Source organism: Pseudopipra pipra, chromosome 22, assembly GCF_036250125.1.
Source record: "Pseudopipra pipra isolate bDixPip1 chromosome 22, bDixPip1.hap1, whole genome shotgun sequence".
Lineage (NCBI taxonomy): Eukaryota > Metazoa > Chordata > Aves > Passeriformes > Pipridae > Pseudopipra > Pseudopipra pipra.
Genome location: NC_087570.1, coordinates 5,257,069 through 5,283,802, shown reverse-complemented (window position 1 = coordinate 5,283,802; position 26,734 = coordinate 5,257,069). Strand labels below are relative to the sequence as shown.

Here is a 26,734-nt window from a genome sequence, read left to right as displayed (position 1 = left end):
CCTTCCCTGACTGTAAATGGGATTTATCTGCACATAATATAAGTGAATAACCCAAAAGAGCCCATCTCCACAGTGCCCTGTGGCCACGAGAGGGAGCGAGACGTTCACAGGTCCCGGTTGGTTTGAAACACGCTCGGTGCGGGGCTGGATCCCACCACTTCCCTAATCCCAGGGAGGAACCTGAGCCAAGGAATATGTTCCAGACAAGGAAGGTTTTGAGCTGCGATTTTTTTCTGCCACATTTTCAAGCAGCAGCATGTTTTTCCACGCTGGCTCCGCGTCCAAATGGGGATGAAAATGCGAGGTTTTGGTGAGAGAAAAAGGCAGGGTGATCTCTCAGCAGCACAAACCACGGCTTGTCTTGAAGTGACATCGTCGTGGTGACCCCAGCTCACCTTCTGACTGGCGACCACATCACCAGGGAGCAGCAATCCCGGGAATTTTAGTAAGGAGCAAAGCACACCTCAAAGCAGAACGAGTGCAAGCATTGAAATCAGGGCAGAGATCAGGGATGTTTCAGCTATTTTGCAAAATCTGGATTCATTCACATGTTGTTCCACTGACGTGTCGCTGAATCATGTCCTGCAGTCTCTTCAAATGAAACACTACACCAGGGACCTTAATAAAGGGTCCCAGCTGCCACTGCTACTGCTGTGTCTAAGAGAAATACTAGACTAAGAGCATGGCTTTACAGATATATCTGCTAAATGTTCATAATGTTGGAGTGCTTTCCTGAAAAATGAAGTGAATATGTGTCACAGCAAGGGGAGCGAGAGCAACAGAGGACACCAAAATCAAATCAAGTGAATCTTCATCATAGTTAAAACAATGATTAGGTTATGGATTTAATTGTTCTCTGGACTGCACTATAAATTATCTATGACTGAAATAATGACTTGAGAGTGTGTGGAGGGCTGGAGTGGCAGTCTGAGAGTAGAAGGTGGGCTGAGAGGAATGTGGTTAAGTGGAGTTCACAAAGACAGACCTTATCTTTGCAGCACTCAAACCACTGCATGGGATCACTTTGGTGATAGCAGCCTGTCAGGAGTAACTCCAGGGAGACAAGGCAGTTCAAATGCAGGATTTTCCTATCTGTGGGGTAAGTTCATTCATGCTTTAAATTAGGGAATGAATGTTTTATGCTTTGCTCTGTATTTGCAAGACCTGTCTTGCATAAACTAATCCTGGGACACAAAGGAGGAGAGAGCTGCTCTCCTGGAGGCCTCCTCAGCACTTTAATAGCCCCAAGCCATCTACGTGTGGCTTCAGATCAAGGCACTATTGTGTTGTCAAAAAATAAATATTTAAAAGCCTGTGCCTTTTAACATGGAAATGCTGAAAGCTCTTGCAGTGAATATCATTTAACTTTAAAGCTCCAGCCTGTTGGTGCTTCTGGTTATTTCCATATGAAATGGTGGAGAAACTGAGGTGCTGAGCACTCTGGTTACACAAACCAGGAGTGGCAATAAGTATTGGAGACTCTCTCTGCAGTGTCTCTATTCTATAAATCAATTCATTAAATATAAGTAGTGAATTAAGAGGATTTTTTCTTTATTGGAATGTTACTAATACCTTGGTTTCACTGCAGGAAACTGAATTACAGGCCCGTGATTCATGGGTTTGTAGGCGTAGGCAGCTGTACACCAAGTACAAAGAATATTAACAACTTTAATTGCCTGCAAGCACTACTGATAATTCAGCATCTTTCATAGCAAACCAGATTACTCCCAAATTAAGTGATTTTGATCTAGATATCTTATCCTATAGCCCATGAGCCTCACAGCAGTTTTATCCCTTCCCCTGTTTGAAAAAGGGAGACTGAGGCCCTGAGGTATTTTTACTGTAAGTGTGAATTAAAGTCAAACACTGGCTTTGGGATGGATTTTTTTTTACCTCAGAAAGTGCATCCAGGGAGTTTGACCTGTGCTTTATTAATGTACAGAACATTTCTGTTGCACAAAGCTGCGTGCACACAAATCTTCCCAAAAGCTCAGCAGGAATTGTGGAGCTCAGCAGTTGTGCCCCTGCATCCTCCTGCTTTGGCCCCCTGTCACTCCAGGTCCCAGTGACAGCAGAAAGGACCAGACAGGGCTTGTAAAAGTGCCAATAAAGTGTCTGCCCTGAGTGATGCCCAGGAACCACGTTATCAGTGACAATACTGCAGGAAACTGGATTTTCTGAAGAGTGACAAGCCTAAAAACAAACTAAAAACCATTAGGGCTTTCCTGAATGTTTGCATTAATTAATGTTTGATTGGATTTTTTGCCATCAAAAGTGCACCTTAACTGATTCATGCTACTCAAAAACTAGTCATTAAAACACTTCTCAGTGGTACAGTTTGTAACACTCTTCCTTGGGCCATCCCTGGCTGGAGCAGTAGCCAGAGGAGAAGATGCTCTTCAGTGTGACCTCCTATGTCATTTTGGTGAAAGGAAAGGTTCCACTTTTAGGGATCCAAGAATAGCTATATGACAAAAAGTAATTTTCAATTTTTTTATTTTTTTTTTTTTACTGAAAGTGTTTTGTTAGACATTTTTGGCTTCTGTATTTTTAGTCTGCAGCCATCACACAATCCCTAAAAATATCTTTTTGCTTGTAGCACAGCCTGAGAAAATGGAGAATATAGTACATTCCACATGTTACCACATGGACAATATTTTTACCATATTAATTTTTTGTGCCACTAACTTCCTGAAAAATTTAAAACAGCCTGGAGCAAACATACTTTTTCTTTTGAGTTCCCTTCAAATTTGAGATTTAAGAGACTTCTCTTGTGCCATTTTTGTGAGATGGATTTCTTTTTGATCCTACTAAAGAAGAAGGTGTAGAACCATCTCAGGTTGTGATGCCTCACAACACTGTGCCCATTAACTTCACTGACACTCCCCAGGGAGGAAATGCTGTGGTTCCCCTTTTTTTTTGGTGATGTTACTCAGCTTTAACATCTTTGAAATGAGGCAGACCCAAAATTGTAGAAGGCAGTATGAGCAGAGTGTGGAGATGTTCCTGCAGACATTAATGACATCCATGAACCAGAGCTGTCCCCACCCAGGGCAGGAGTTCCCCCTCCTTGCACAGTAACACCAGCTTAGTGTGGGACAACTCCTGGGTGCTGAGGCACCTCCACCTCCCCATCCTGAGGGTCCTACTGAAGTTCTAGTATTTCAAACCCCTCTGTACCACTGCAGCACCAACATGTAGGATGAGAAATGCTGTGTTGGCCTGGCCTGCACCGTGCCAAGAGGGGCTGTAATAAAATTCTGGGGGTTATTGTTTATATCACTGACTACCAGAGAATCCCCCCCAGTTTGTTGCCAGTGAGGTAACTGATTTCTGAAGCCATTATGAAACTACTCATTGTAATAATTAGCCCTGGTTATCAACATGCCTGTGAAAAGCAGCTCCAGAGGCAGCATTGCAGGGCTCCCCCCTCTCCCCCCGGGGAGCTGCTGCACTGGCTGATGTGATCCCACCTGACATCTCACCCAGCTGATTAACAGGGCCAGGGACACGTCACAAGGCATTAAATCACAGCCTGCTGCCTTCCCTAAGGGACACTCAACTTCTGGATGGCCAGAGAAACTTTCAAGAGGATGGGAAGATCACTTCAGGGGGAAGACAAGTGAACAAGCAGGACCATCTCCCCTGAATGGGACTGTGGCTGCTGCAGTTATACCAAGAGACTGGGAACTCTAACGGGTTCTTGTCCTCTTGAAGACTTTTTTTTGCATACAGTAAAGTGCACAGGCCTTTTCAACATTTCTGCTTCAAAGGCAAACCCAACTCCTTTGCATGAGAGGATTTCACCCCATTGGTTCAAGGATCTCTGTCACTGTTTTGTTGGGGTTTGTTCTTCACGTGGGTATAAAAGAACCTGGGATTTCTTGACTTCAGAACAGGAATCTGATTTATTTAATGTAGGATTAAAAAGATCTGTCCACAGAAAGAGCTCTAAAGTGAAAGCTAAGGGCCTGTGACCACCCAAACACACATTTGCACCCCCTCATTTTGTCAGTTTGCTTCCATTTGAAGATCTCACGTTCCTGGTCTTGCCTCAAGTCCTGATCCACTGTTGGTTGTCCCTTTGTGTTCCTGAGTGCTGTATGGCTCCAGTGCAGAGATGGAGGCATTTTTGTGCAGTAATTATTCTGCAGGAAGCCAGTTGTCCAGAATTAACCTGTAAAAGGTGGAATTGCACATGTGTGGGAACGATGCACACAATTTAATGAGTGTGAGATGCACTTCAAAGGACAGTTTGCAAGCCCTATTTCGAAATTACAGCCTGATCTTAAGCACTTAATTATATTTTTCATGAACTATTTTTATGGTAAAGGGCAACAGAGAGGGGTGTAATAATTTATTTCCATTATTTCTACCGCTCAGCTCGTGTTTGGAATTCCCACTGACATGAACATGCTTCCTGCATATTTAAATCCATGGACTGTGGGCAGCAACAGTCAACAAGGGAAGAGGAAAGGAAGCACTAATGACTGTCTTGGAGTTGTTTTCCTCCTGTTGTGAAGAGCTTGTACCACATCAAGTCAGTTAAATAAAATCAGCCACAGAAGGTAACTTGAATGTCTTTGTTAAATCCCCTTATCAAAGCAGACTGGGGAGTCACTAAAAGACCTTGACCTCCAATTAAATCAGTGCCTTTGTAAATGGGACTTTTCTTGCTGGGTGTGTGGTGTTAATTGGCATGAAATCCTCACAAGACAACCATCCTCTTTGGCCTGGAAAAGACATTTAGTCTGTCAGTGTTACAATGTTAATAGAAAAATGAATTCAAGTCCTTTTTGTTTGTTTGTTTTGGGGTTCTTTTAGTTGTTGAGGGGTTTGTTTGGGGTTTTCTTTTTGTTTTATGTTCTTTTAAACTCCCTGGTGTACCATGCACACCTAATAGTCTGCAGGGGCTTTATCCTCAAAGAGTGTTTGCTGGTGCTTTTAGAAACATTAGCTGTCAACTGGTTTAATTGCTGTAAATCCATTTGCTGTTCCTTAGAACAAAGAGAACTCTCCAAAGGGTTTTCAAGGTGGCACAGAGAACAAATTCAAAGCACAACACTTCCTCCTGAAGGAACACAAACTTGCTTGGCAGATATCTCAGAATAATTTCTGCTTTTCCTTCCTTGCAGGAACATTTTTCCCTGGAACATTCCCCACTTGTGGTGCTCTCCCCTCTGCTCAGCCAGACTGCACGTTCAGCTCCCAGTGCTCTGGGAAGTTGTTCCCTCCAGAAGGGCTGCAGGGAGTGATCAGGGGAGGGCATGATTTGGAGAACAGCAATTCCCAAGAGTTCCCTGTCTTTTAAAGCAAACCATGGGTTAAAAAGTCCAACCTACTGAGCTTTCCATCCAAGCTGGATTAAGTTTTGTGGTATCTTGAGAATTTTTGCTCAAACTTCCTTCTCTCTTCGGCTTCACTGCTTGAAACTCAGGTGCAGGTTGAAACAAGTTTCAGATATGAAAGCTCTGTTCAGCTCCAGCTGCTGCTTTAGAGTCACTGACTTTCATAAATTTTCCTCAACAAACCCAGTGTTGGACTTGTCACATAATTTTTATTTAGAAGCTCCCGAGCATTGGAAAATCTTGCACCCCTGATCTCCACGAGGTTTTTCAGATCTTGACAGACCCACTGGTCAATCTGAGCAAATAAATAGTGTTTGAGGAGGACCCTGAGACCAGCTTGAATTGTGACTTCATTAGAGTAGCAGTGGATATATGTGAGCATATCTCCATCAGCAGTTTAGGAGGGCTTTTAATTTAATTGCCTTTAATTTGATTTAAAGCTGTGGTGATTCTGGACCAGTCCACAAACTATGCAGAGGGCAAGCAGACTACACTGTAGCACTGAATACAAACTCCTTCCTGAGGGAAAAAGGAAATAAAATTCACGCTGTTTGTCTCTCATGGCTGCTCCCAGTGACTGAAAATGGTTTGCAATAAGGTAGTGACCACATGTCTGCATAAGGCAGATGATGGAAGTCTTTTGATGGGTTTAGGCTGGTCTCATTTGGCTGCTGAACTGCAGTGTCTGAAGTTTTCAGATTCAATCATTGCTGCTGCCACGTTGATTAATTTTGATGCATTTTCCCTCCCAGTGGCAGAGCAGCAGCAGAGGAGGCCTGGGCAGGTGTGAGACAAGCTTCAGTTCACAGCTTCTATCAGCTCGTAAATCTGAGGACAGGAATAGACCATTTTCCCCTTTTAGTTTTTCAGTCCTTTTTTTAGGGGTAATATCAGAGGGAAAACTGCCCAGAGGTGCCCCTTGGCTGCATTCATAAAACCTGCCTGGTCAGAGCAGGGCAGGATTTTTCTCAAAAGAAAAAAAGCCACTAAAGCCAAAATGGTAAAACCTGAATAAAACCAGGACTTCTGTTCAGAAGTGCTGTTCAGCTCTGGGTTTCAGTGCCTGATGGATTGATTAACACACTGTTCCTCACTCAGGCTCCAACATTGGTGCCCAGGACACGTTAATGTCTGATAATGAGCAGGAAAACCCTTCACAACCCTCCTGTGCACCTGGTGCTGCAGCCACGACATGTGCCTCAGCTCAACGAAGCATGAGCCTGGAATAATGACTTCCTTCATGGAAAAATATGCTCAATTAGCTGCTAAAAAAAAAAAAAACAGTGAATGAGGATGGACAGTTTTCAGTCTGAGGCTCTGGTAAGGAAGGATTTACTGGCTGAGGTCCCAATCCTTCACGTGTGTCTGCACAATGATTGCTCTTTCTTTTTTCTTCCATTACTCAAATTATTTGGGGAAGGTCTGAGCACTTTTACGCAGAGTGGTGGAATTTTCCAAGGGAAACATGAAAACTCTGTCAGAAGTGAGTGTTTTTCCTCTTCTTTTCTTACTGCTTGGCATGATATAGTACAGATAGTACACTAAAGATTCAGGACCAGTGTGGTTTGACACTTGCTTTTATTTTCAAGGTTTCTCCTAGTAGTATCCTGAATAGAAAATTAAAAGAATGGAAAGCCAGATCATTGTTTTTAGCCCAAAGCCTGCCTTCTGTTGTGTTTATTCAACCCCTGCTACTGGGAGGTATGGAGGGAAATTGGTTTTGCTTCTTTGCTTTCCTTCTCTATAGTTCTTTGATTATGGAATTGTTACCAAGGGTGTTTTTCCAACCCATTCTGTCCCTTTAGGGGAACCTGGAAGCCAGGATTATGGATAAATGGGCTGACAGTCAAAATTTGATCAGTGTGGGATCCCAGCTCTATGGAGAGAAGGATATTTGGGGATTTTTTGTTTGCCATCAACTTCTAATTGGGAAGCTTGTGCTTTTGCAAACCTGTATGTACTAAAATTTACTGCTGAAAGTATTTTTGGGTAACAGGTGATAAAGCTGTGGGGCTTTGCTTGGCAGCACTGAAGAAGCACAGATTTATAAACAAACCTTCATTTCTGAGACTATTCACTGGAGCAATTTGATGTTTTACCACAGTGCTGGTGGAAGCACACAAGAACACTATCTGGATTATATAATTTATTTTCTTTAATAGGAAGAGGGACAAGGGAACCTGAGAGTGCAGATAAACTGTAGGAGTGTGTAAAACTTGCCAATGGTTCATCAGAAGGGACCAGAGGAGTTGTGGGTGACCAGTGTCTGAGGGCACCAGAGGGTGCTGTGCACTCAGCAGCTCACAGGCCACACCCCTGATTTAGCAGCGGAGGTTACTGTCACTCCCTGATGCAAAGGAGGTTTTAAAAAGTAAAGCTTTAATATCTCATCAGATAGAAAGCTTTGCAGAACCCCCTTCCTGCTAGTCAAAACTGCACGAAATGTTTGGCGAGCCAGCGAAGCTTCAGAGAGATCCAGAATTTCTGTGCTGTGAGGGAAACAGCTGAGGGACAGGAATCAGCTAAAAAAGCTGCACAGACAAAATGAAACGGGAAACGTTGTACAGAGAAAGATGGGTCAGGAGGAAAGCCTCTGAAATCAGAGTCAGCATAGAAGGGTGTCAGAGCATGGCAGGCTCTGCAGAGGGGTTTGTGCAGCAGAGCTGAGCTGGCACACGTGGGCAGTGAAACCCTCCTTGCCTGGATGCTGTGGGAGCAGGGCTGGGGCTTGACAGACCTCCGGGATACCTATCCCAAAATATCCCGAGCCTGGGAGTAATCCCTCATCCCCTGCCAACCCCTTCACAGGCAGGAAAGCTCCCCAGGTTCTGTGCAGAACCTGCAAATGTGAGTGTGCAGAACGAGGGTTCAGGGGCTGCTGCTCACAGGGGGGAACAGGGGAAGAACCCAGGGGAGCAGCTGAGCAAAAGGAAGGGCTGTTCCTGGCAGAAAGGAGGGGTAGTTTTAGCAAGGGCTGGTGGAATTCTCAGGGAAGCTGAATCCTCTTCCCAGCCCTGCCACTAACATATTGTTGGAACTTGCACAAATCGTGCCTTATTGTCTGTAGTCTCCCATCTGTGAAGCAGCAAAATAACACTGAGGCATCTTGGAAATGGAAATGTCAGAGCCTGATTCTGTGCATCTGATACAAAAAGGGGGAGTCTGCAGAGGAGGAGCCACAGGGACCCCTCAGTGCTGTGTATAGATAACTTCTCTTTAAAAAGAGCTGGAACTCTCCATATAAAGTTACATTACTAAAGACATCAAATCAGCTCTGCTTTACACTTTTATCTCTAACCTAAAGCCCAAGTTGAATTAGGGGCAGAAAAACAGTAGATTACAGCAAGATGTTTGCAAGATACAACCTTAAAAATTTTAAAAGCACCAGTTCTGCATGAGAAATACCAGTTGCAGTTGCTTGTTGATGCTGATTCATTGAATCCTGACCACAGGACTTATTTTGCATGCTTGGGTTTTTTCAATCAGAGGTAGCCTGTCAAACTTCCACTTCCTCTGTAATTTAAAGGTAAATATTTTAAATAATCATCTCAGGAATTTATTTGGGCTTTGCCCTGGTGATTTATAGAGGCAGCTATGCCCATTTCTCTCTGGGTGGTTTTTTAAAAGTAATTCAAGACATGAAAGACACCTGGAGCAGGATATGTCTTTATGGGAGGGATGCAGAGGCTGCTTCAAGGTTCTTTAGCCAAAAGACCTATGAATTAGAAACAAAGTGTGTTGCAAAATATGGGAGAGGTGTTCAAAGGCATAAACCTTCCTGGCATGTTCTTTTCCTGACAGCAGAGCAGAGAAATGCTGAGGTTGGAAGGGACCTCTGGAATCAGCTCATCCAGTCCCCTGCTCAAGCAGAGTCAGAGCAGGTTTGCCCAGTGCTGTCCCACTTGGGTTTTGTGGGGATATTCAACCTCTCTGGACAACCTGACCACCCTCAGAGTAAGAGAAATGTTTCCTTGTGTTCAGATGGTTTTTAATCTGCGTCCATCTCTGCTTTTTCTGTCAGTGGTGCTACTGAGAACAGTCTGGCTCCTTCTTCATTCCCTCCCAGCAGGTCAGTGTTTCTCTGGGTGGCTGATACTGCTTTTCATTATTTGAGACCAGGTACAGGTATCTTGGAGAACAGTCTGACTTAAAAGGAAATTTTCATACCCTGTCCTGGATGAAAGATACTCTGAATTCAGTTATGAAATCTGACCTTAAATTGTGATTACTGGCCTCTCTTTGCCCTAAGAATGAGCTTTCCAAAGGTGTTGGAGTTCATGCTCCATTCCTGAGGATGCCCACACCCAAATACCAGCTGTCCTCAGAAAAATCTTCCATAGGTGTAATCCCAGCACTCCAGTCCTGTTTGTCTGCTTACACACCAGGCATAAGGAGGGAGGGATGGAGTTAAAAATTAAGTGTGCAGCTGGCTGAGGACTTGCCTTTCTGGGTGTGGGTTTGGGGGACATCAGGAAAACACAGATGCCTTGCTGCCAAATCATCTCTGCTGTCCCATGGGAGACAGGCAGATTGACTGTCAAGTATTTCAGCCCCCTGAAAATGAAGAAAATCTGTTCAGTTTTAACTAGCTGAAGATTTGATCCACGATTTGCACTTTTATGGGTCATTAAAACAGGAAGCAAAAAGCCCCTCACTTTGGAGACCATATTCCTTGTTGCTGCAGTCCGTTATTCTTCTTGGTTAAAGGACACTGAGTCATATTTAGGTGAATTCTCTAACAGCTGAGAACATCCAGAAACAGCACAAAGCCAGTGTTCCTTGTCTTTGGGCTCCCCCCCTTGCTGCTCCTCTGCTCCCTGCTTTACAAATGAAAGGGAAAACAGTCCTTTGCAGGCATGCAGGACACTGCCTGACTTTTGTTTGGATTTCCATAGGTATTGGTCACCTTGGGGCAGGCTCCTGCTAAGAAGCACAGTCAGTGATCTCATCAGAGTTTTTAACCTGGAGGGCTTTTTGAGCAGAAGCTGTTGCTGTCAGAGTCACAGGATCAGGTGTGATTTCCAGTTTGCTGGAATATACAGCAAATGTGCAAACAGGCTCTGGGCTTTTTTTAGCTCACAAAAGCAAGGGAGTCCTTTGAAAGCTCCTCCGTGTGCCCAATCATCGCTCTCCTCACCCTGCACAGCATCACAACACTCTGACAGTGTAAATCCTCACATTTGCCTCCCTCCCTCCCTCTCTCCTCCAGCCACTCTCCCTCCCCCTCCCAGCCTGCTGCTATCGGATCTGTGATGATATGTGATCTCCTGGATACAATCACACACACACACAAGTACCAGGCACTCCTGCTCAGCTGAGCAAAATGTCTTTCTCCTAGAAGTGGTGCTCAGCCCCGCGCTCAGAGCCTTGACGATGTTGCCATGCTTCCCTTCCTGCCTCCTGCCTTTTGCTGCCTTTGCCTGCCTGCTTTTCCTCCCCGGGGGTCATCTCTGCCCTGCTGCCTGTAGCTGTATGGACTACCACACCATAGACTGCCGGGATCAAGGACTCCCAAGTGTTCCTAATCCCTTTCCATTGGATGTACGGAAACTTCTCATAGCTGATAACAACATCCAGGCAATACCAGCTGATTTCTTTATATTTTATGGAGATCTGGTCTATTTGGACTTCAGGAATAACTCCCTCACCTCTTTAGAAGAGGGCACTTTTAGCAGCTCTACCAAACTGGTGTATTTAGACTTAAGCTACAACAATTTAACGCAGCTTTATGCTGGGACATTCAAATCAGCAGAGAAACTGATAAAGCTGAGCCTGGGGAACAATAACCTGGTGGACGTGGACGAGGCTGCTTTTGAGAACCTGGAACAGCTCCAAGTGTTAGAACTGAATGACAATAACCTACAGAGCCTAAACGTGGCAGCCCTGGAAGCGCTGCCCTCCCTGCGGACTATTCGCCTGGAGGGCAACCCCTGGGTGTGTGACTGTGACTTTGCCAATCTTTTCAGCTGGATCCAGGACAATGCCTCCAAGCTCCAGAAAGGTAAAGCTGGGTGGCTTTTCAGTGCAGTCCGTGTGTCTGTGTGTGTGGGAGGGCAGAGGGTTCCCGGGCAGACTGGCTGGGTGCTGCCTGCAGTGCCCCACGCTGCAGTTTGCTCGGGCTCTAATTGCTTGCTTTCAGCAAACCAGCCCGTTAAATTGATGGGGGCTTCTTTTTTAGCAGCGGGTCCTCCTCCCAGTTAAGAAATAAAATTTTAAAAATTAAGCCCTAATAATTTTGATTTATGGACTAAACTTACACAGGCAGTGAAAGAGCCTTTTCAAATCCATTCAGCCCAGAGCTGGTTCTCTTCCAGACTTCATTTTCTCTCTGGTAAATATATTTTCTACAATAAGCCCTTTGAGCAGCTACATATCCTGTGCCAGCTCCTTAGGAAAACTGATTTTTCTCTCGTTTTACTGATCAGCTATAAAGCTGCTACAAAAGAGTTAAATCCCCATTTTATGCATCCGTGATTGACAGCCCTTTCCTGGAAGTATTTTCACAGAATTCCAGAATCACAGAATGTGCTGAGTTGGAAGGGACTCACAAGGATCATCGAGTCCAACTCCTGGCCCTGCACAGGACCATCTTTGTTGTGATACTCTGTGTTTGAAACTCTTCAGTAGCTTGATTTTGGCTCTTTTCATTACAATAGCACTGCTCCCAATATCAGAAGTAAATTGAAATGGCTCTGGAATGCCCCCAAATGCAGGATATATAACTGGTATTTGAGCCAGGAATTTTTAGAAAAGCGTAGAGGGAAAAATAAAAGTATTAAGACTGGCATGTCTGGGGAATCCAGAGTCGTGCTCCACATGTCCCACCAGACCCCAAAGCCTCTCTTAATCCAGCTTTAGCAGGAGATCATCTCACAGTTCATGTCTCCCAACAAGCACCAGGGCACAAACTCCTGCCACTGAGCGGTGCCCGAGGGCAGCTCCCCCTGGGAGCAGGGAAACCTCGGGAGGGCTGCACAGGGGACACCTCCCACCAGCCCAGGTTGCTCCAAGCCCTGTCCAACATGGCCTTGGACACTTCCAGGGATGGGGCAGCCACAGCTTCTCTGGGCAACCTGTGCCAGGCCCCCCCCACTCTCCCAGGGAAGGATTTTTTCCCAATATCCCACCTAAACCTCCTCTGTGCCAGTCTGACACCGTCCCCCCGTGTCCTGTCACCACATGCTCAGAGCCTGTAGTCAGTTATTCAGGTTCTTCCCATGCTCATGACCTTGGGTAGCATTTTTTAAATATACCCATCCAGGTTGCCCTAGATACTCTCAGCTGTAAAGCAGCTGCTTCAAGGAAGGAGTCATTTGAGGAAAAAGTGTTGGGTTTTTTCCTCTCTGTCTCAGTGAAACTTCAACCTTGATTCTTTCTACACCAAACCTGGGCCTCTTTTCCCACCTTTAGCTAAAGTTTGTTTAACTTGACCCAAATATTTGCCTGTCTCTAATGCTCAGTTCAAACATCAGTTCTCTTTCCCCATGCTTTTAACGAACTTCTAGGTTGTTCCCTTTGATCCAGACTGAGTCTGTTCATTCTGAGTCTGTCCCACCTCTTTCTCTGCTGCCCTGTCAGTGTTCTAAAGTGTATCTGAACTTATATCTGGAAATCTCAAGTGACTGAGCTTTCCCATAGCATTGCCAGTGTCCCCAAGGTCTTCCAAGCTCAGAGATGCTTTCCCACAGTGTTTTCTCTCAGCCACAGTTGTGTTTGGGCCAAATAGCTAAAAAATCACCAGTTTGTCCAGATCTGCCAAACTTTAAGTAAGATGTGATTTGGGAAGACAAGGAGGGAAGGAGCAAATATTCCAATGGTTGGTTTGATCAGAGCTGTCCCCCAGGGATTTGCAGTTGTTCCCTGGAGCAAGTCCCCCCTCTCTTTGCACCCAGCCATGTCAGGGGAGATGTGCAGGGATGCAGAAAAGCGTGTGCAGTCAGCGTTTTCAGGGCTTCTTGTGAGCTGCTGCCACAAAAACACTGACTGCCTCCTCTGATAAACTACCAAAACATTCTTCACAAAGGTGAGGGCAAAGCTAAACCCAAAAAGGAAAGACTGTCTCAGTGACATTTGAAAATTCATGGCCACAGTTGAGTGCCTTGCAAAACAACTTTTGGAAAGTCAGAGTTAAATTACTGGAATTATGATTTGATTGCATTTTACATCCAGTTTCCAGTTTTTAATGATGTCACGACACGATATCCATTAGGAACTGATTAAATTAGTGTTACTTGTCTGGTTATACTTATCCAAAGCCATCCTGGCTTTTGCTGGGAGGAGTGGAAAGAGTAACTCACTGAAGATTCAGCATTCAGACCCTCTGGCTCCTCCTGATAGGGCTGTGAGGCTGGAGACAGAAGGATTATTGCAGCAAACACACAAAGTAGGGCAGCAGGCTTTAGGTCTGGACATACAGAATAAGGAAAAGATAGGGATGCATTTTCAGGGCCCAAGAAAAGAGCTTGGCTGCAAACAAACTTCTGCTTTGGAACTCTGCAGCAGCTCGTGGGTTTGCATTGCATGGGCTGAACACAGGGCTGGGAGAAGTCACTCAGTAACTATGAACTGTTCACTAAGCCACTGCTCCACCTTTCCCTTCAGCACTGCAGGGGATGGTCAGCCCCAGCTGCCCTGGGTTTGTGCAAAACACCCAGTTGATATAAAAACAGGAGTTCTGCCCCTGTGAACTGAAATCTCTGTAACTGCTCCTGAAGCTCTCCCTGTGTAATTAAGGTCCCTGTGTAATCAAGGTCCCTGTGTAATTAAGGTCCCTGTGTAATTAAGGTCCCTGGAGGACTCAGGTGGTCTGAGCAAAAGCCAAACTGCAGCTCATTAGTTTGGCAGGAGCCAGGTCCATTTTCTTCCTGGCACGTTCCCAGAAAGAGCTTGTAAAGTTCTAACTTGTGCTGACCTGGGTGCCCAGCTGGCTGGGAGGGCTGGGAGGGCTGGGAAGGCTGGAAAGGCTCTGCCCAGCTGCTCATCTCACTCATCACTTCACACAAACAGCTGGGATTTGAATCATTTCACAGATCCCAGCATTTATTCATCTAACCTGATTTTTAAATAAAGGCTTAACTGGCATTAGGTGAACGCTCCACTCTCCCATGGCAGATTTATGAAAGGAACTGCACTAAAAGTTTTGTTATTAAACTTAGCACTTTAAAACAGCAAACATAGTCTTTTACCTGCAAAGAGATATTAAACCAGCATTTTCATTGAGCTCCAAAATCGAACTACAAATTTCCCCTCTGATCTGATTAGTAATTGATTAAAAGCAAATTAGTGAGTGTAGTGCAAAGTAGACAAAGGAACTGTGAAGATCAGTGGGATGGTGATAAGTGGAGAAAATAGTTCTTTTTCCTAGAGAAGGCAAAAGTGCTAATTATGGGTCCCAATGTTTAAGTATAACATTTATAAAGATTTTCTGTAGAAGGAAGTTTGGCTATATACATATTTGTTATACCTGAATGGCACATGGTGGCCAATGAGTCACAGTAAAGGCTTCCCATCCAGAGGAGTAGGGATATTAAGAGTACTGGATTATTTATTTTGGAAATAGAAAAGTTGCTGTAAGATCTCTGTCCCTCCAAAAACAGGTGTGAAAACTTTCATGGAAGGTTTTACTCCATGGGAGCATGAAAAAAACTCACGGACCAAAAAACATCATGACCAAAAAAATGCCTAAATTGGTCTATGAAGATACACTCAGGATTTATCATGTTTGGCTGAGCTTTCTCCTGCTTTCAGAGCTTGTTGTGTATCACATTTATCTTGGCTTATCTTTTGCTTCATCTCTTAACCTACTTCTTTTAGTTTATACTGCTTGAAACTCAGGGCTCATCCAGCCAAAGGTGCGAGTGACCCACAGAACTGAGGGCTTTGAACCTTCCCTTTCAGCAGTTCAATGCAAAGGGCTTTGATGGAATAAATTTTTGGTGAAAAACACTGTTTAAAATTAGTGCAAAAGGCATTTGTTGAACCCCTCTGAGGATCCCACCTCGGTGGGGGGACTGGACTCAGATAAAATGCCTGGAACAGAGAAATAAGAGTCGTCAGCAATGGCCACATCAAGGGCTCTGCAGAGGTCCCTGTTGCTGATTTTTACTGAACATGCTTTGGGCAGCAGGGCCTGTGACCTTGTTTGCTAATGACTAATGCATTTTTAACATTACTTTTAATTAGAGCTTAAGTATTCCTTGGAGTGTGACTGCAGTGTCTCCTTTCTGTCATCTTGCCCTTGTTTTGCTTTTTATTTTTTTCCTCCTCTCAGTATCTTCGGGAAGTTGTGTAAAGTTTCTGAGATTACTTAAATTATTTAGTTAGTTATTTAAGTTCCCCACTACCCACTGCAAGAATTACAAATTTTTATGCCTCTATGAAAACAGCAGTGGAAAGACTTTTAGGAACTTGATACGAAGGTTTAGACTGAGCTTTTTTAAATACTGGTATTTCCAGGAAGACTCAAAAAACTCATTCAGAACTGGCCAGAGCCAGAATTCCAAATGGAATTATGCTGTGATAAATGAAACAGATGTTCTGAATGCTTGAAACTGAAGTAGCACAAGTTTAGGTGAGGACTGGTGCTCATTTTGGTCAAATGTTGCTCTGCTTAGCAAAATTTTGGGCACGAGGCTGCACATTTTTAAATTTTAAAACTTAAATTTAAATTTTTAAATTAAAATTTAAAACTTAAATTTTTAAATTTTAAAACTCTAAGAGGGTTTTAGTGCCAGTGCTGACACGGAAGCTGTTTAGCTACTTTCAAGGCCTCTGTAGCTTTCAAGATCCCCTCCATAGGGATGGACAGGTAAATTCCAGAAAAGTGGCATATTTCCAGGTAAAGGCTGTCTGTGCAAAAGAACAGGAGAGAAGGGTGGCAGTGAGAGGATGGGTAGGGAAAAAGCAAGAGCAGGTGACAAGGAGACTGTGAGCAGCTTCTGGAATAAGAAACTCAGACGAAATTCAGTCCTAAAAGAGAGATTCAGAAGTGAATCATAAAACAGAATCACAACTGAGGTTGGAAAACACCTCCAAAATCAGCGGGTCCCCCCTGTGCCCGATGCCCACCTTGTCCCCAGCCCAGAGCACTGAGGGCCATGGCCAGGCCTTCCCTGGGCACCTCCAGGGCTGGGCACTCCAAACCTCCCTGGGCAGCCCCTGCCAGGGCCTGCCCACCCTTTCCAGGAGGAAATTCCTCCTCCTGTCCCACCTGAGCCTCCCCTGGCACAGCCTGAGGCTGTTCCCTCTCCTCCTGTCCCTTGTTCCCTGGCAGCAGAGCCCGACCCACCCCAGCTCCCCCCTCCTGTCAGGGGGTTGCAGAGCCAGAAGGTCCCCCCTGAGCCTCCTTTTCTCCAGGCTGAGCCTCCCCAGCTCCCTCAGCTGCTCCTCATGGGATTGACTCTCTGGACCTTTCCAGACCCAGAAGAATGGGATGATTTTTGTGAGGCTGTTTGGAAAGACCAGGCCATGAGGTGTCCATCTCCTCCTTCTTAGACTCCTTCTATCATCTCATTCCAATCTAAAATCTGTTACTAAACTTATTCTATAAACTAAATAATGTCTTATTTCACTAGTCCAGGCCAGTATAGTAGCCCTGGGCTCACTGAAAATGTTAAACATTGTCTTCAAAACAAAGCACCATAATCACAGCAGAGGACAGGTTTTGTTTAACCTTCTAACAACCAGCGAAACAAGGGAGGATTTTACAATCCTCTTGACTTTTCAGTCTTCATTAGTCCTTATTTGTTCATCTGCTATGGAGAGAAGGCTGTCTTAACTTCATGTACTAATATAGAACCTGAGCAAGCTTCAGCTAGAAAGGACAGGCTGTTTTGTCCATTCCAGCCTTCACTTCTCCCCCAGGATCATGCACATGGTAGCACATCCCCAGAACAGAACAGAGCAGAATATCTGTGCTTTTGGAAGGGAATTAAAAGCCTTAAGACATTTCACACATTCAGCAGCTTTTATTCTGTTCAAGCAGAAACTCCTAACAGAAATTATATTCCTTAACAAGCACATCAAATCTGTTTCTATATATACACATATATAAATATATTATTTGATTTCCCAGTCTTTTTCAGTAAAAGGATCTGACTGCCACTGGCTTTTCACTTTGTTTTCCCCACCCTAAGGTTGTCTGGAGCACTTCCATCTTTCACAGATTTGAGGATGTGAGGACAGCATTTGCAGATGTGAACACCTCATGTTGAACTTTATATTTAGGCTTTGAGACAAACTGCTAAGTACCCTCTGATGTTGCCCTGGGAGTCTCTAGGGCACTTGGCCATGAAAGTTTTATTTAGGGACCTAAATCTAGGCTTCGAGTTTTTTTTAAGCCTTACTGTTCTGGTTGCTTGGGGCTATTTCCAATGGAATTTCATGTCTCTGCAGAGGCACTGCCTCTCTCACTGCTTATTAATAAATCCAATCCATTAGTGACAGTGTTTAAGTAGACGAAAGCAACTATAGCTGGGAGCAAAATACCACACAAGAAACAAAATGCCACATCCAAACATTTCAGATCTGTGTCAACTGCATTCAGCAACACGAGGGAACAGCTGAATTCCACCCGAGGGGGCAAATACCAATTTTACTTTAAAAAAAACAAACAAAAAAGCCTATTCTAGTGCTCTTCTATTTACTGTTTACATAGTAATGAACACGTGTGCGTGAAGCTCACTTAAACATTTATGGCTTCAGATGTTTTTCTGGCCGTATTTCCTGCACATCCCAGTGTTTGTCATTATCTTACCCTGCTGCCCATTGCTGAGTGGTAGGAAACTCTCCTCATACCTGTTTTTTGTGAACTTTACAAAGACCCAACAGAACTGAGGCTTCTTTTATTTTTATTTTTATTTATTTATTTATTTTTATTTTAATTCAGCATCCAAAATTATAGCTGGGAAATAACAGACAGACCAGGACACTGAAGTGCTAATGAGTTCTAAAAGTTCTGCAGTAAAAGCTGTAGGGATTAGAAATGAGCAGAGATGGAAAGACACGAGGAATCCTTCAAAACAGACCCAGAGCAAGTGATACCTCTTGGTGTTTGTCTGTAGCTGGAGGAATATAACCCAAAACTCTCTGTACAACAGTGCATCAGCCAACACATGCAGGGAAAACCCGGGGCAGAGCCAGGAGGAGGCAATGGCAGTGCCCTCGATGGTTTGACAACTCCTGATCACACAGTCCCTGTGAGAAACGTGGCCACAGAGCCCCAGCAGAAGGAATGCCAGTGGAATGTGGGTTTTCCTGGGCTTTTCTGAGCTGGGAAGTGGCAGCTCTGGGGCACTGCAGCACTGTCAGCCTGGTTTCCTTCATTTACAAGGGAATTATTAATTGCTTGCACGCAGACTGGTTTGGGGGTGCATGTTTTCTAGGGGAAGGATTTCAGCTGAGTGAACCTGTGCCTGGTCCAGAAACAAAAGCACAGTGTTCCTTGGGATCCAGCAGCAGCCTAATTGCATGGGATCCATTGTGGGGTTTAAGTGCCTGACTCAGTGGAGTTGCACTGCTCTAACATGAGGTGTCTCAAAGTCATGTTGTTCTAAAACCTGTGAGGGAATTTCATTGAAATAAACTCCCCCTGGGACCCTCCTGCATCACTTCTTTATAAAAAGACACATGTATTTTTTTTTTCTTTTTAAAAACAAGCCTCTCTTTTTAATATTATGGTTCTGGAATTCCAGCCTTTTCACACTTCCCATGTTACTGAGCCAATCTATTCCTCGGGGTACAGACCTGCATTTTCATCCTTATTTTTTCAGTGTTAAGACAAGCCTGTCTAGAATCCAGCACCTGTCCCTTGACTGGGACTTCAAAGCAATCAGTCCATTTACAGCTTGCCAGTGAAATGCATCTGCTCCTTCAGATGACAGAGCAGAAGGATACAGAGTGTGTGACATTGTCCTTGGGACAGCTGGAGTTATTACAGATAATGGGATGGCCCTGACCAAAATAACACGAGCTGGGTATTTATAGCACCCTCACACTTGTTATTTCATTTACAGTTTTGTTTGGTATGGAGAAGCAACTCCTTGAATATGTTGTGGGAGCAATGAGGTAGATATATATAAATGTCATCAAAGGCTTTCTTGCTGCAGCCAAGCACTAAATATCAAGAGATGCCCTTTACAAGAAGCCTGGCTGGTTTTTAAAAGAATAAATAGGTTCTGCAGAATAAATAGATTAAAACAAACAAACAAACAAAAAATACAAAAAACCACCCCCCAGACAAGATATAAAAATTAATTTCATTCTAGTTACAGTGTGGGAAAGCAGAACACCAAGGTTAAATGGCATCTCCTGTCCTCCAGAAGTGTTGTGTGAGGGGACAGGTGACTTTTATGTGCAACAGAATCACACAGAGGAAAAAACCTACACTCTCTAATTAATACTGATCACTGTTCATGCAGAGGGTGAATGATGATGACCTGGAATTACTTCCTGCCCAAGGAAAGAAAAAAATTGGCTCTATTGCTGGGCACCAATGCAGTAGGACAGGTGGGGAACAGCCCATGAGTTCTCCACACACTCTGGATTCTTATGCAGAAGGAAAACCTACTTGTAAATAATGTAGAGCAAGTACCACATTGCTGTGAAGGAGGCAGATGAAATGCTTTTGTTTGTCTGTCACCTTTAGCAGACCTGTGTGACCTGGAGGTGGTGAAGTTTTCAGGTCAGCAGCTGGAAGCTGAGGTGCAGCAACCACTGCCTTAACCCTGGGAGGAGGAATTCCTTGTTCCTCCAGCCACAGAGCTGCCAGTCTTCCTGCTGCTCCAAACCAACAGTCTGGTCCAAATTCCCCTGGGAGTCCAAAGCAAAGCTTCTGTTACTGTGCTGGGTTTGTCAAGTGTCACGACTCAGCAAACAGAAACATTCACCCCACGGGAGGGACTAATCCACGGTCCTTCCCCTCCCTGGGTCACTCCCTGTGCTTCCACCAAGCTCTGCAGCCCTTCCAGGCTGCTCCCAGCACTGTTTTACCAGCCCTGGGTGTGGATAGGAGAGGGCAGTTTGTTCCTGTTGTCTTGAAAAGATGGTGCACACACAGAGTAGCTACAGCTGGCAGCGAGCAAAGGCTCTCACTGGCCCCTGTTCTTCACCTCTTGGCATCTGTTGTTCCCAATGCCAAAGAATTCTGTAAAAACCTGAGCCTGTCGTGGTGTCACACAACAAAACAAGTAGTAAATTCCCATCTCACCTATTTGGTTTGAGAACATGACCTAGATTCCAGTCCCCATGGCTACACGGAGATGACCCTCTTTATTTCTCATTATTGTATAATCAGTCCCCAAATCCTCGCAGTAAACTGATTCTCACAGCAAGAAATCCCCTCTGAGTGCCTTGGCGTGCTGCAGGTTCCTTTCTGTTTGCATTCTGTGTGTAGTGAGGGAAGGGGAAAGCATCAGGGAAGGAGGGACAGAGCTCACAGTCCACAGGCTCAGCTTTGATCCGTGGCAGAACTGCTGCTGGGAGTGGCTGAGTGGGCTCATCTCCCTCTCTGGGATCCTGGGGAAACACCACCAAAGTAGTTTCTAGAGGCAAGAGCTGCACTGTGCAGAACTGCTCGGAACAACAGTTTTCTTTTGGGGTCTTTTTTGCTCTGTCTCTTTCTTTTTAATATATTTAATATATTTTTTCTATTTCCTTCCCTATGGAAGCTTAGACCTGACACTCCATCTCACCACTCCGGCACAGAGGTGTCTCAAATGCTGGCAGGTGAGGACAGCAGAGAATTTCTTTTGCAGTGGGTCAGAAATAGAAAAAATAAGAGTTGTTTGTGGTCCCCTGTGCACTGTTCCTTTCAACCTGCAGTGACCACAGCTCAGCTGCTCTCAGGGGGTCTCAGCACCTGCTCTAGTGGTTTCTTTTACAGGAACACTGTTAAATAGAAACTTTTCTTTTCTTGTGCTTGCTACAAGTCAAATGGGATTTGTTTAGGTGCCATATTCAGTTGGTGCAGGCTTTCACTGCAGTGATCTCTCCTATTAGCAAGGAACTTCAAGTGAATTTGCAGCATGTTATATTCATTTTCTTGCTCTTTCTACATAGAAGCAGCAAGTGCTTTGATGACTGTCAGCTTTATATTTATTTATTGAAAAATGTTTGTTTTTTAAAACCTGGTTAAAAAGACACAGGTCTTGGAATTCCAGCCTATGGCTTTTCTCTCCTCCCTCATTTTCCATGGTTTTGAATAGGGAATGATATCCATTTATGCCCACTTTGTGCTGTTAATCCCATTCACCCCCAGAGCTGCTACTCCCAAATCTTACTGAAAAGAAAATATGATTTGGTGGCCAACTGTCAGTTCTTTCCTAGGAAGGTTTGTAGAAGGAGCTCTGTCCCAGGCTGGAGAGTGCAGGTATGAACTTCCTCAGCCAGCAGTGCAGTCACTGCTCACTCAGTGCTCCAGGGGATCAGCTTGTGTACAAGACATGATAAATATGAACCTTGCAGGCTCACATTTCCACAGCTCTCAGAGGATGTTGTACCTCCTTCACCTTCCAGGTCAGTGCCAGCGACAGGAGGTTTCAGAGATCTCTAAAGCAAGTTTCCTCACCATCTGTTGTGCATGGCCAGTGCACTCCAGGCTCAGAGAAAAATCCTCCAGCTTTGCCTGGAGGAAACCAGTCAGCCTTGGGCACTCTGACTGCTGTCCTGTCCTGCTGGCACCTCCTCTCAATACCTTGTCAATGGGAGATGCACGAGAGAGGGAAGGCAACAGAACTTTAGGCAAATGTAAAAGATGCAGGAGGGCTTTTAGGGGTCAAAATTTAATACAATCACCATTACAAGGTCAGTGTCATAACTGGTTCCATAGTAGAAGTAGCTAAAACTCCTTTTCAAATCAACACAACAGCTGGGCTGGGTTGGATCCAGATAACAGCCAGGTTGGCACCACTAACCCCAGGAGCCCAGGTTTAATAAAGAGTAAGACATCACATGCCATGGTTATCCAGCCACAGGAAAAATGGGATTCACAGATGCAGAGGAAATCTTATCACCATTCCCTATTTAAAGTGCCAGAATGGTTCCATGGCAGAGCTGTGTGATGGAAAGGCCCTGTCCTGTGTGTGCACACAGAGCCAAAACCAGGGAGAACATCCTGGGATCACAGGCAAAGAGTGGAAGTTACCAAATAACCCAGCAGCAGTTCTTGTGTCATTAACACACAATTCTTCTGTTTTTATATTTCCCCTTTACATTCATATCCTTGATAGTAAGACAAAAGCTGTCCTGCCAACAGCCCCACAGACTGAACTCCCTTCAGGATTTGTTCCACTCTAGCCCTGCTAATGCCCTCTCCTGATGTTCCCCCGTTGTGGATGAAGAGGGAGCTGGGCATATGCAGTGAACTGTGTGCTTTCACTGTCCAGGATCAACCTGCATTCTCACAAGTTCTTAAATCTGGGGGGTTTTGCCTTCCCTACAAAGAGCCCAGCCTTAGGCATTCTCCAGTAATGCAGGGAGGAACAATATCTGCCAGTCTGCCTGGCCTCAGGACAGCCAGGGAGAAAAGGTGGAAGCAGGTCACAGACAAACAAGCATCCATTAAACCCAAACTGTTGTTTTGACCAGAAAAACAACTGTAGTTTTGGAACTACATGGGGAAAAGTAATGTTTAGAAGGCACCAAGGGAACTTCAGTATCCCTGCTAACCCTGTTTGGGAGTCAGAGTTTGTGTTCAGATGGAGTAGCTGGGAATTACTTCCAGGCCTCCAGGTTTAGATGCATCCAGGGTTCAACACTAACTTTTTTAAACCCTCAAATCATGGTCCTTGATCACACCTGACCTCCTGGAGGCGAAATAACTTCATTTCCAGGAGCTGCTCAAGGGGGTTACGTAATGGCTTTGGGACAGTGACAGGTTTAGTTCCAATTTTTCCTAAATATTGAACAAATTCACAAACCAGAATTAACCCTAAAACTTTTCCTCAGCCATTCAGCCTCTGCCCTGGAGCAGCAGAAGGATTCACGGATATTCCTCTGATTTGTTTCCCTCTCCTCTTCTTCGCAGGTCTCCACGAAATCCAGTGCTCCCTGCCCGTGGAGAACAGGAGGATCTTCCTGAACGAGTTATCTGAGGTCAGCTTCAGTGAATGCAAGTTCAGTCTGTCACTGACAGACCTTTTCATCATCATCTTCTCCGGGGTCGCCGTCTCCATCGCCGCCATCCTGTCCAGCTTCTTCCTGGCCACCCTGGTGCACTGCTTCCAGAGGTGTGCTCCCAGCAAGGATGATGATGATGATGAAGATGACAGTGAGGACTGAACTGAGTCTATATCCTTAAATTTGCTTGGTCTATAAGTTGTTAGATCATCAGCCAAAGTCTAGGAAGAAAAGGAGCAGAGTAAAAGCTTTACATGAGCTCACAGGGTGTGAGGGTCCCTCTAATCAGTGATGGTCACAGGCAGCAGTGGCAGAGTTGGGACTCTCAGCTTTGCTTGCACTGATGCAATCAGCCCTGGTTCATTTTGATCCTTAATCAAACACTGCATTTAAATTTGAGGATTGGAAGAAAAAGGGAGGAAAAGCAAAAAAAAAAACCCAACAACTTCCGGTGTTGAAGATTGGAAATAAAAAGGGGAGGGAAAGGCAAAAAAAGTGTTCCAGTGTTTTAAAAGACAAGTTCCCAGTTTCCAGATTGTCCTGATGAGATGCAGATTCTTATAAGTACTTAAATCTTGTTCTAAATGCACTTTGAAAAGGACTGGAAGGGTGGAAGCGTTTCAGCTGGAAAATATGGAAGTAATTTCAAACAGCCCCTTCCTAGATCTAATAGTGGGAGATTCTATTAAACTCACACAGCTTTCCAAGTGACAAAATGCAATTCAGATGATTCCTAGAATTGCAGAAAGCATGAGAGGAAGGTTGGCATTTTCTCCCTACAAAGGTTCTCCCCAGACATCCATCCCCCATTTAATGACAGCAGTTGCAGGCACCATTCAGCCAAAAAACATTTTTTCTATAAGTGAATATGATTCTGGGTCTGAGTCATCCACTGCAGATGCCTGGCACTTCTTTGGTCATGGCACAAATACTAAATATAACATCCTTTTGCATTTTTAGATGCAATGAAGGAAAGGATTTCCCTCCCTGTAGTGCTCAGCACCAGTAACTGTTGCAGTATCCAGTCCATTTAGTTATTTTAAAACACTAAGGGCTATATTCTGCTCCTGATTATACCAGAATAACCCAACTGAAATGAACACCAGGATCCAAATTGGCAACTGTATAAACAAGAGTGAAATCTGGCCCAAGATATTTCTGACTGTACTATAGATTTGTCAAAACTTGAGCTCTTCTATATGATGGGAGATATTTTTGTTAAAATTAAAAAAGACATTTATTACAAGAGATTTTTGGAATAGTGCTGGACAGCTTTTTAGGATAAGTATATTTTTAAAATATTTGTAACGGAAATATTTTTTTAAAGCTCTGTGTATTTAAATTATTCTCTAGAGTAGCTGTGAGGGCTTGAAGTAATGACCAACATAGTAATAAGCAGCTAAGGACTGTATGCTATTATAAAATAATTAGAGCTGATAAAAAGTAGCATTTGTTTAACTACTGTAAATGCTATTATTTCTGAAAAGAAAACACTCTGATTAAAACCCTGCCTTGCTCAGTAGGAGGGAATCCCCCTGTGTGTTCAGGGCTGACCAGGGACACCAGGACTCAGCACTCCTGGGTGTTGTCCCATCCCACAGGGATCAGCTGGAGGACCTTCAGCAAATCCCTCTCTGCCCGTGCCTCAGTGTCTCCCCCTGGAACCCCAGGATCACCATTTCTCTCTCTCAAGTGCTTGTGCCAGGGGGGCACTGCCTTGGGGCTGCTCAGAGCAGTTCCCTGGGTGGGGCTCTGATGCCATGGCACTCTGACTTCACTGGCACCTCTGGAGCTGCTCCTCTGGCTGACAGAGTTTGCCCCGGGGTTGGCACCACGCTGAGGTCACACCAGGCTGAGAGTGGTTCTCTCTCTTAGCTCTCCAGCTTATTCAATGCACTTACTGCTTCCAGGGTTAGGATTGTTATTCCTGAGAACACACAGGCACAGAATGAAGTAGGACAGTGAGAGGATATTCTGGATCAATACTGTCTTGTTCTATTCTGATTCCTTCAAGAAAAAACCGAAATGACATGATTTTCACTGTGTAGTGCCATGATTATAAAGAACACAAATATATTTATAATTTCAACGTGGGCTTTCATGTTTATTTGTGTGTGGGTATGAAAAAGGGAGACAAGCCGTGCCTGATTCATCTTTTATAAGTGGGGTTGTGTGGTGTGATTGGAAAGACACAACATGTTGCCCAGTGCAGCTCCTGGAGCAAACTCCCTTTGCCTCCAACACGGATATGTTATCAACAGTTTTATATTTAGAGCTGTGCAAATTGTTCAGTCGTGGAATAAGAAACTGGGTCACACTTATTAGAGACTCAAAACTTGCAGGAGGTTCACAAAATGGTTTGTCCTACCAAACTTCCCAGTGAGACATCAGTGAATGTTTCAGCAAACACCTGCCCTGCCTGTGCTTTATGGGTTTGTGTCCTCATCCTGTAAGGCTGAGGAACTTTGCAGAGGTCACATATCAAACTCAACCACTTTTACTGGATTCTGCTCTTACTTGCAGGTCCATCCCACTGTGGGGCCTCGAAATGAAGATGTAGATGCTTTTATAGTTTGTAGCTTTTTGCTCAACCCAACCCAAAGCCCTGAAAGCCCTGATTATATTTGGAACTTAGCACCCCTCAGAACAGCAAGGAGCAGACCAAGCTGACACCCACATATCACAGCACAAGCTGAAGAGCAAGGCTTAGGAAAGCTTTATTTGGGAAGCTGCTATTCTGGATACTCCATCACACCAAAATGATTTTGCAATGTAGGGTTTTTTCTGGATAAGAAACTTCAGCGATATTTTCCTCCATAATAATTATATTTCAGAACTATTGAGCTCCTTGAGTTAGTAGTATTGATTCTTTGTAAGCACCAGCAGTTACCTACTATTAGTATTGATTTAATTCTAATTGCTTGTAAATGAGACAGAACTTGGATTTAGTTCTTAATGGGATTTTTCTAACTTGATGGAAACTTCAGAGCAAAACATTCTCCTGTTGAAATATTACCAGAACCAGTGATCACCATAAAGCTCCCCTGCAAAAGTTTGAAAGCAAACTTCACCATGACTAGAAAGTGGCCTGAAGGCTGCATTATTCCTCTAGTTTTACCTCCACAAAGGCAGTGACACGGAGGTAATTCCGTCTCCCACTGGACATGGGAAGTGTTCCTGTGTGAGGATGCTGCCCTGGGTGGGATGTGGTGAGGCTGCACTCCCTGCTCAGGCTGTGATGACCCACATGTGGCAGTTTGAGCCACATTAGA

The 26,734-nt window shown here is 44.4% G+C and overlaps 1 protein-coding gene across 1 annotated transcript; it reads left to right on the top strand.

The window, feature by feature from the left end:
• Positions 1-10,609: 10,609 nt before the first annotated feature.
• On the top strand, positions 10,610-25,551 carry LRRC38 (leucine rich repeat containing 38). Its single transcript, XM_064678636.1, has 2 exons — positions 10,610-11,349; positions 23,371-25,551. Exons 1-2 carry the CDS (start codon positions 10,722-10,724, stop codon positions 23,622-23,624), a joined length of 882 nt encoding a protein of 293 aa, XP_064534706.1. The 5' UTR covers positions 10,610-10,721; the 3' UTR covers positions 23,625-25,551.
• Positions 25,552-26,734: the final 1,183 nt, after the last annotated feature.